The sequence below is a fragment of the Nicotiana attenuata genome, unplaced genomic scaffold, assembly GCF_001879085.1.
Source record: "Nicotiana attenuata strain UT unplaced genomic scaffold, NIATTr2, whole genome shotgun sequence".
Classification (NCBI taxonomy): Eukaryota; Viridiplantae; Streptophyta; class Magnoliopsida; order Solanales; family Solanaceae; genus Nicotiana; species Nicotiana attenuata.
Genome location: NW_017671612.1, coordinates 16727 through 26860, shown reverse-complemented (window position 1 = coordinate 26860; position 10134 = coordinate 16727). Strand labels below are relative to the sequence as shown.

At 37.1% G+C, this 10134-nt stretch overlaps 2 protein-coding genes across 2 annotated transcripts; both read right to left on the bottom strand.

Annotated features, from left to right (window-relative positions):
• Positions 1-293: 293 nt before the first annotated feature.
• LOC109209292 (ATP-dependent DNA helicase PIF1-like) lies at positions 294-5516 on the bottom strand. The gene is made up of 4 exons (XM_019372535.1): positions 5366-5516; positions 5041-5098; positions 2970-4409; positions 294-783 (listed from the first exon to the last, which is right to left on the bottom strand). Exons 1-4 carry the CDS (start codon positions 5514-5516, stop codon positions 294-296), a joined length of 2139 nt encoding a protein of 712 aa, XP_019228080.1.
• A 226-nt stretch (positions 5517-5742) lies between these two features.
• On the bottom strand, positions 5743-6627 carry LOC109209291. Its single transcript, XM_019372534.1, has one exon. The coding sequence runs from the start codon at positions 6625-6627 to the stop codon at positions 5743-5745; it is 885 nt and encodes a 294-aa protein (XP_019228079.1).
• Positions 6628-10134: the final 3507 nt, after the last annotated feature.

Genomic DNA, 10134 nt, shown 5'->3' with positions numbered 1-10134 from the left:
CCATTAGTCAGACTGTTGCTACCCTCTTAATGTCATCTGTTGAACAATGTTGATGTGCGCCATGAAGAATGTTGCTTCAGTTGATACTGGTAAGAGGAGGACACCTCTAAAATATAACAGTATTGTCGATGCATTCAGCGAAACAGTTCAGAATCTGTAAAAATAAATATAATTATATAGTTGTAATATATGTAAAATTCATGTATAATATGTATAATTAAATTGTGTACAGTTGAAGAAGTTTCATAAAAAAGAAAATATTGCTTGAAGAATAACAAAAGATCATAATGCAATTATGTTTCTATGATATATGCTATGTTATGGTGGTGAATCTTACCTAATATCTCTTTATAGACGATGTTCTTGGTATATGTTCCTTTTTTTCGCTTCGGCTGCTCGGTCAAGACCAAAACCTTTGTTGTTGACATAGATATTCCCCTTGAGAGTGCAACATATAGTTGTCCATGTGAGAATACGTGTTGCGGTAAGTACAATCCCACATTAGGTATTGTTTGTCCTTGTGCTTTATTTATTGTCATCGAAAAGCATAGCCGTACTGAAAATTTTCTGATGAATTTGAAAGGGCAACCTTCATTTTCTGGAGGCGAAAGTTGAATTCTGGGAATAAACACATGTTTGGAAGCATTTTCGCCCATCATTATTTCTGCATGGATGACGTTGTTGTCAAAGCCTCTACATATCATTCTTGTACCATTACATAAGCCATTTGCCGGGTCCAAATTTCTTAATAACATGATCGGAGCATTTTTCTTTAAAACCAACCTGTCAAACAACAAATAATCTCTTTAAACATAACAAGCAGAAGTTCGGGTTATCATCCAAATGATTTCATAATCCTCTTTCTGTTCTTTTCTTTTTTCTTTTTTAATTTCTTTAGTTGCTTTGCAAGCTACCAAGATAATTAGAATTATTCACCCTTGATGTCCATTTTTTCTGCTTAATTTTGAGTATAAAAAAGGCGCACAAGGAAGATGACAGAGAAAGAGACATAATTTATTATCGGCAGAATAGCCTAGGAGACCATTGTACTTATTCCGATTTGTCATCCCGGTCCTTGTAATCCACAAAGTTTCATCTGAACACTTATAATTATTAAAATATACAATTTTAAGCCCTTTTGACCCCGCATGTTGCTTAATCACACTAGATTGATGTCCACATCAGATAAAATTAATGCCACATAATTTTTACTTATTACATTTTTTTCGTAATGAAAACTCTTTAAAAAAAAACTTAGTATTCACTCCATTTTCTCTTTCCTCCTCCCTCTTCATCTTTTTCATTTCTTTCTTTTCCACCCAACCCCATCACCGCCACCCTCCAGCCTCCACCAATGATTTCTCTTTCAAGAGATTACTAAAACTCAAGCAATTTATGATTTAGACATAATAGACTCGATTTTAAGGCTCAAAGCAATTAACTGAAATGGTGTAATTTACAAAAATTATTGAATATTCATAGATTGCCAAAACGAAGTTCCAGATGCTAAAAGCATTCAGATTGGAACGGTTTGCTTTTGCATTTTGGTTTAATTAACTGAAAACATGCATGTATATTTGGATATGGTTTTGGGAGAAACAGTTGTGAATGAATTGCGGTATTTAGTTTATGAAAGACCAAACCTTTTTTTTGTTCTGAGAACAGAATATCTGTGTTTTTAGATCTAAGTGATATTTATCCTTTATTTACTTTTTGAGAGAGGGAGGCAGACGATGAGGAGGAGAACGACGGGGATTCAGCGAACTGGAGTTTTTAATTTTTGGGTTTTGTCTAATTTTCTTTTCTTACTTTTTCTCTTGTCTTTTTCTTTTATTTTAAAATATTCTTTCTTAATGTTTTAATTATTTTTCGTTTTAATATTCAAACTCACGCTTGTTATACGCGTGAAATACACACATTTTGTCCACCTCAGCCATCAAATTGCCACGTATATTCAGTCAACTGTCAGAGGGGTTTAAAGTAGTATATTTTGATCACTATAAGTGTCCAGATGAAACTTTGTGAATTACAAGAACCGGGATGACAAACCGGAATAAATACAATGGTCTCCTAGGCTATTCTGCCTTTATTATCCGACTACCCTCTCAACCAGCCTTGTCTCCTATGATTAGCTAAGTGATCAAACAAGGGAATATAAAAATAAACTGTAATTAGGAAGCCTTGTCTCCTATATATATACAATAAACATGCGTGAAGAGTAAAAATATATAGTAAAGTTTCTTTCAAAATTCCTCGCTTAGCTAATCATTAATGGCTAAACTAATTCCATCTTCTCTTCATACAGTAGTTGTTGCAATCATGATAATTTTCCCTTCCACTACCCTCTCAACCAGCAGAAAACTATCAGCTCCTCCTCCAAAACCCAATAATATTATTACCACATCATTAAATGAAGACCCAACAGTATAGATTCTTAACATCGCTCCTAGTCTAAGGATGAAGTATGTTACTTTGTCTTTATTTCCTTGACAGTTACGTAGAATGTAACAAACAGAATATTTTAGAAATTATAGAAAAATCCAAAAAAAAAAACACCATTCACACAAAAAATAATTACCTGTAATCTCTAAAATATCCAAATAAATCTGCAATTGTAGATTGTAAAGATGAAGCTACTGTATGTAATAGTATATATTAATATAATTCCCAATTCTCAGAATGATCTACTGTTTTTTGGTCTATCCTGAATGTTACATTTGCTATAAGTTTCGAATATTGACTTCAATAATAGAACTGAGTACTCTTAGAACTAAAAGGAACAGATGCAACTTTTGTGTAAAACTCTGAAGGAAAAATTGTATAAGATGAATTTGCATGAGTATACATAATAGGATTACGGTAAGTTTAATAAATTTATCTCAATTAAAAACATATTGAGAGATTCTTTTAATATTGTCATGTACACAATGAATTCACAGAAAGATAGAGAATAGCAATTTGACACAAACCTGTGTGGTGGAAGACCACTTGGTGTTAAAGTATTTAAGTACTCTTCCTGGTAGTAGTTGTTGGTATCATCCTCTGCGGAGTCAAAACTCAAAAAAGTTCTGCTTTCACCAGGAAACTTAGCAATTAGCATCTCATTTAGTTGATCAACATACTCATTTCTGCTAGCCAAGATAGCCCTTTCTGTCATGTATTTTGCACAACTTGGCATTTCATCTAGAGATGGAAATATTTCTCTTATTAAATTATCTTCACCAGTACTATCTGCATCATGTTTGACGATCAATTTTTCTGGAAGAAGGACCATATCATCTCTTATTGTAGGTTCCTCTCCATTACCGATCCGTAGTAAGAAATCGCTGAATGTTGGATCTGCTCTTGCCCTCATATTTCTTGTTAATTGAATCTTTTCCATTTTATTCCACAAATATGATTTTACCAAGCTTGCATTTATTGTTTCAGCTCTGGTAGATTTTGGAACTACTGGTAGTACTTGACGAAAATCACCTCCGAAGACCATCACTTTTCCACCAAAGGGTTCATTAATATCCATTATATCTCTGATGCTCCTATCAACAGTTTCAATCGTCTGACGATTGGCCATAGGTGCTTCATCCCAAATTATTAGCTTTGATTTTCTTATCAATTTAGCACCACCACTCTGTTTTGACATATTTGTGATCGTTGTATCAGTTGTCTGAAGAGGGATGTCGAATCTAGAGTGAGTTGTACGACCTCCGGGTAAAATTGCAGCTGCTACACCACTTGTTGCCGTTGCTAAAGCTATCATGCCTCTTGATCTGAGATTTGCAAGCAATGCACGATATAGGAATGTTTTTCCAGTTCCTCCAGGTCCATCCACAAAGAATAACCCCGCTCTGCCAGAGTCGACTCTCTCTAATATAGTCTTGAAAGCTTGTTCTTGTTCAGAATTTAGTTTTGATTGTGCATCAAAATCTTCGGGCGATACATTTATAGACCTTTCTTCAATTATTTCTCTGCATTCCGATACATTACCATTATCCCTCCCATGATCAAGTTTAGGTAGGTCATACTTGCCAATTTTCTTGCCCATGCTCTCTAAGAAATAATTGATGCTCTTCAACGTGCATTGGAGTTGAGCAGCAGGAGAATTGTCATGTATTTTTCTAAAATCTTCTGACATATCTTCGTAATAGGTTTCCCAGAGCTTCCTAATGTCCGTTGGATTACAATGAACCAAAATTGTTGCAAATAAATTTCTCAGCGCTGATGGCATTTTGAAGAGGACCGCTTCACGTAAGCATTCTGATATACTGTTGTCTGATTCTAATAAACCTCTTTCCTTTGCAGCTTCTTTGAATGTTTCACACTCTCTTCCATTAACAGTTAGCAAGTCTTTAAACGATAAGGGTCCTCTGACGTGATTCAACAATAATCTCAAATAATACCTTTCGCCTTCTCTAGGATTAGATGTAACATTGAGTAAAATTCTATATTAACTGTTAAGACTAATCATTATCATGTATCCAGATAAAATACAGCAGGGTGCAGACTGTCAGTATAATGTAGCCAAGTCAATGAATGATGCCAAAACATATTCCTTCTTTACTTAAAAGAAGTGTCGTTATTTAAACATGTTGGATTCTGAATTCTTGTTGAAGCCTTAGAATATTCTTAGCCGATAAGAATTGAAATATGTTTATCAAGAAACGTATAACACCAGCTTCTAACTTTGCTGTAGACAAGTGCAAATAGTTTTTGATAATTTTGCATTATACACATTTGTATATATTTTTCAGCACTAACATTGTTTCAAATTATTAATTTCATCAATAACAGTCCGTAGTCTTTCCCATATCATCTTTATTTGTATGAGTATTAGAGTCACATGGCATCCCAGTTCATACACAAAGAACTCCACGCCTCCATCTCAGTCTACGCCAACTTTGTTTCCCTATTTTGCACGGAGTCTAAATTGATGATGTTATCATGACATCTAGGATTGAATAAATGATTTTAAAAAATCATTTGATATACCTACATGGGATATTTCATTTTGCAGAGCTTCGAATATTTTTTCCAGAGTACTACATGAATTTCTTATCTTCTAAAGCTAAAACATTTGTGCAGGAATCTCGCTTTGGTATACCTATTGAAAAAGCAGTAAGTTGTTATTCACATTCTTATTGCATGCATATGCTTATATATTTGCATATTTTATTATCTTTAATCTTGCGTTTATTATGTATTTCATTAAATTTTTATTTTCTTGATGGGATTAGAATATAATTTGCGTTCATGGTTTCAAGTAGCTCTTTTTTAGTCAGTAATGGAATACTGACTCTAGGATTAATATCTTATGAGGTGCTTATAAAATATCTTATTTATCTGAAAGAGAATAGATAGATCATCTTACCAGTAGCAATTCGACCAATAACTGATCTTGTTTTTCTTTTTGTCCATATCTTTCCCTGTGAGTTCCACACATAATACTCTGGAAATTCTTTGTATAGGTATTGACGTGCTTCAGTATCCCTCGAGCATGTCCGAAAAAACTCCGTGAGCATGGTTAGCGTCGCATATTCCCACGTAATCACATTTTGCAAATTTTGCTTGCTCCAATAGCACAATGTGTATTGACATTTCACAGAAACTTGTATAGTTAGTTATTTCATCAAAAGTTTTAATTAACCTTGTTGGAGATAAATATTTACCTGTTTGTCTATCCGGGAGATGTAGTTGAAGGTTAATGACAGGAGGTTGCATTTCACTGAGATTGAATTCATAAATTCTTCATAGTGCTTCTGGCGGAGACACCCAACGTGCGTCTTGAAAATTTTGGATTTCATCAACTACTTTTTCGCCATCATCTGATTCAATATAAACAGCACACCTATCATGCCCTTTATATATATACTTGTAGAGATACTTGATTGCTTTCACTCCAGAGCAAGACTCCACATTAATATGACAATTGTATCTAGTTAGTAAGTAAGGATTATATGGCAAAACCCACTGATTATTCATTCTCGTGCCACGAACATTTACGGTCTTTCCATCATTTCTTCTCTTATAAATAGGGTATCCATCCTTTCCTTGTATTGATTTATTACTAAATGGCCTAGGATAGTGATTCTTGCACTGACCATCCTTCATGCATGAATTTGTTGGACGATATTTTTCACATGGACCATGCATCATATGCTTGACAACTAAGTCATGCAAGAGTGGATATTCTTCTTCATTAGGAAGTTCCGCAGAAATAAACTTGTCATATTGGTCTGCTGATGTTATCTTGTACCCTTGTTCAAGTATTATCAAAAGGTGTATGTGTGGTAGGCCTCTTTTTTGGAATTCAACCACGAAGACATGTGCCGCAACAGGACCAAATATTTTTTTCTTGAAAATCTGATCCTTTAAATCCTTTAATTTTGCCCTAAAAACTCTAGTCACTAAGTCTGGTCTATCTTGTGCAAGTTGTCCTTCGCATAGATTTTCCTGGATCTCCGGCCAATCGGGAATACATGTCATTGTGATAAATAAATCTGGTTTTCCAAAACGTTGAACCAAAGCCATTGCATCCATATACCTACGGCGCATATCTCTAGGGCCTCCGATAAATGATACCGACAATATTACTCTTTGGCTAACTTTATCTCCTCTATATTCTCCAGCCATGATACTATCAACTATACCTTGCAATATTTCCCTTCTAAGTAGTGCTTGCTCTAATCTAAAGAATTCAAGTCTTGTTGTTTCTAACTTGATGTACATGTCAACCACAAATTGCTGCAATAACCGTCCGCACAATAGTAGTATTGTCTTTTCTCCTTTGCGTATTTGAAATTTGTAGCAATAATACTCTCTACAAGACACGCATGATTTAGATTCACGACGTACACCTACAAAAATAAGTCATATCTGTTAGTGTAGGTAATATTCAAATAAGAAAACTAAAGTAATACGTAATTTAATTGCAATATTTTACCTTGCTCCTCTTTGTGAAACACCTCATTAGCGGACGTGTATGTTGGGACATTCTGGTTTACATTGGCAACTTCAGATGTGCTTGCACCTCTTTTTGATTTATATTTGTGTATTCCTTGGTGCCAGCCAACCTTTCCATTTGGAAAAAGCAGAGGATATTTGTCACGACCCAATTCCCATACCCGGTCGTGATGGCGCCTCTCGTGAAGACAAGGCCAACCAACTAACCCAAATCCTTTCACTAACAATTTTTAAACATAAATGAAAAGAAGATACAACTTAATGGCATTAGAAACTGTTAATTACTACCCGACCGGGGTGTCACAAGTCACGAGCATCTAAGGAAACTGATTACAACTACTGGGCCAATATTATACAAAAAATAAATTCTAGAATTCTAAAGACAACATCCGGTGCCGCAAACGCTGGCGGTCACCTTACTCAGCTACAATAGTAATACCTTCAATCAGCTAATAACCCGCTACCGGGTGAACAATACCTGCAACTGCACGCGAGGTGCATGGAGTAAAGTGAGTACTTACAACTCAGTGAGTAATAAACATATATAATGGCTGAAAGTAAAAAATTTCGAAATATTACAATATACAGCTATAATCAGCGATTCAGCACATAAAACGGTGGAACAACAACAATACCAGGACAAGTAAGACAAATAGGTATAAATGCATGAATGCAATGCAATGCACATGACCGCTGCGGCGCGCAGCCCGATCCATTTGGGTACCCGCGCTCACTGTGGGGGTTCAGACTCCGGAGGGGCTCCTACAGCCCAAACACAATATCATCGTAGCATTCGCTGCGGCGTGCAGCCCGATCCACACTCAATCCAGATATATATATGCATGCAAGCCACTCGGGCACAGTCAAATTGTTCATTTTTAGTTTCAATTATTAGGAATTATAGAGCTAAGTGTTTAAACCTTTATTTATTTACTAAACATTTCGAGGCAGTGTCTAACTCAGGACTGATATCATGAAATATGCTAAGCATCATGGAAGCAGTGATAAGGATCCCTGAAGGATGCAAATGATAGGCACAAAGCCCCAAACATATTCATAAAATCCAAGTAGGATGATTACCAAACAATTTCTAGTCAAGAACACAGTATGAATATCAATCGGAACGGACTAGGTCACAATCCCCAGTCACAATCGACCCCGCACTCGTCATAGAGTACGTGTCTCGCCTCAATATAGCATCACAATGTGATATACCGGGTTTTCAAACCCTCAGGTCATCATCTACATCTATTACTCACCTCTAGCCGGCCGAAGACTAGCTCGCAATGCCCTTTCCTCTCGAATTGACCTCCTCGCGCGTCGAATCTGGACAAAACCACAACGAATACGTTACAATGTGCCAAAGAAACATAACCCAATCGAAAAGACTCAAAAAATATCGAAAATCGCGAAATTAGCAAAACCCGAGCCCTGGGCCCACTTCTCAAAATCCAGAAAACTTTACATCAAAACGATCCTTATCTCGCCACGAGTCTATACATATCAAACTCACAAGAATCGGAGTCCATTTGACCCCTCAAATCATCAATTTAAGCTCTCTTAAGTTTCAAGCCCTAACCTCCATTTTTAGCATTTAATCCCTTAAATTTCAGTGTTCAATCCATGATTTTACACTATATAAACATAATCCGAGTCCAATAGTTCATACCTGATGAAGCCCCTTCGAATTCTCTTCAAAATCGCCCAAGAAACCGCTTAAGCCGAAGTCCGAAATATTTTTCTTCTCTTTCAAATTCTTGAACCACTGTTCACTTAAACCCAGACCATTTTTCCGCTTCTGCGGTTAATATGCCGCACCTGCGGTTCCCGCTTCTGCGGTCTAACTTAAAATCCCCAAGACCACTTCTGCGGTCGCAAACCGCTCCTGCGATGTCCGCTTTTGCGGACTGCCTCTCGCTTCTGCGAAAATTGCCAAGCCCTCAAGGACCGCTTCTGTGATCGCTCACCCGCTTCTGCGGAACCAGCGCCCAGGCCTCTTCACTGCTTCTGCGGTAAATCCATCGCTTAAGCGTGTCCGCTTCTGCGGTCCAAGACTCGCAGAAGCGAATATACCAGCTGCAGCAGGCTTCAGCAATATGCAAATTCCAAAACTCTCCGTTTAACCATCCGAACTCACCCCGAGGCTCCCGGGACCTCAACCAAAAGTACCAATGCATCCCTAAACGTCATTCAAACTTGTTCCAATCATCAAAACACGTCAAACAACGCTAAAACCATCAAATTACATCAAATCCAAGCCTAAATTCTTTAAAAACTTCCGAAACACGCATTCGATCAAAAACCTGACCAAACGATGTCCGAATGACCTGAAAATTTGCACACATATCCAAAATCACTTAACGAAGCTACAACAACTCTCGGAATTCCATTCCGACCCCCGGATCAAATTCTCACCCATCCATCGGAATTCGCCAAAATACTAACCTCGCCAATTCAAGCCTAATTCTACACCGAGCCTCCAAAATCAATTCCGATCGCACTCCCAAGTCACAAATCATCCCCCGAAGCTAACCGAATCACCGGAAATCACATCCGAGCCTTCTAACTCATAAGTCAACATCCGGTTGACCTTTCCAACTTAATCCTTCCTTAAAGAGACTAAGTGTCTCATTTCCTATCCAAACCAATTCAATTCAACTATAACTCACTCGTTGCTGATAATGAAACATGAAGAAGCAGTAAATGGGGGAAACGGGGCTGTAATACATGAGACGACGGGTCGGGTCGTCACATCCTCCCCAACTTAAACCAACGCTCGTCCTCGAGCGTACCCAGAGTTGTCCTAGAAGCTAACCAACAGCTGAATAACTTTACCAAACATATACCCGGGGTGATCTCACGCCACCCTATCTCATATAGGACAACACAATATAGCCGAAATCTCACCGTCCATTTAAACCATAAACCATAGAACCACATTGCACTTTCCGAAATCATACACAATATCAGAACCTCACATCTATACCCAGAATAAACCCGTACCAGCTGTAATAACCCATACTTGCAACCTCAGGTGAAATCATATGATATACCACATAATCCAAACACTCGAAACGATAGCCTCTATTTACAGCAGTTGCCCATAATAACCAAATACCGATAGAAAACCTTTTATTAGCTAAAGTCTTATTCCAACACTTCCATATACTGCCAATA

Excerpts from the sequence above, each read along its gene's own strand:
- LOC109209292 (XM_019372535.1), bottom strand. The coding sequence starts at position 5,516 with ATGCTCACGGAGTTTTTTCGGACATGCTCGAGGGATACTGAAGCACGT. Across the intron at positions 5,099-5,365 it reads TATTGGTCGAATTGCTACTG|GTATACCAAAGCGAGATTCC; the intron begins GTAAGATGATCT and ends CTTTTTCAATAG. Across the intron at positions 4,410-5,040 it reads TTAGAAGATAAGAAATTCAT|AGAAGGCGAAAGGTATTATT; the intron begins GTAGTACTCTGG and ends ATCTAATCCTAG.
- LOC109209291 (XM_019372534.1), bottom strand. The coding sequence starts at position 6,627 with ATGGCTGGAGAATATAGAGGAGATAAAGTTAGCCAAAGAGTAATATTG.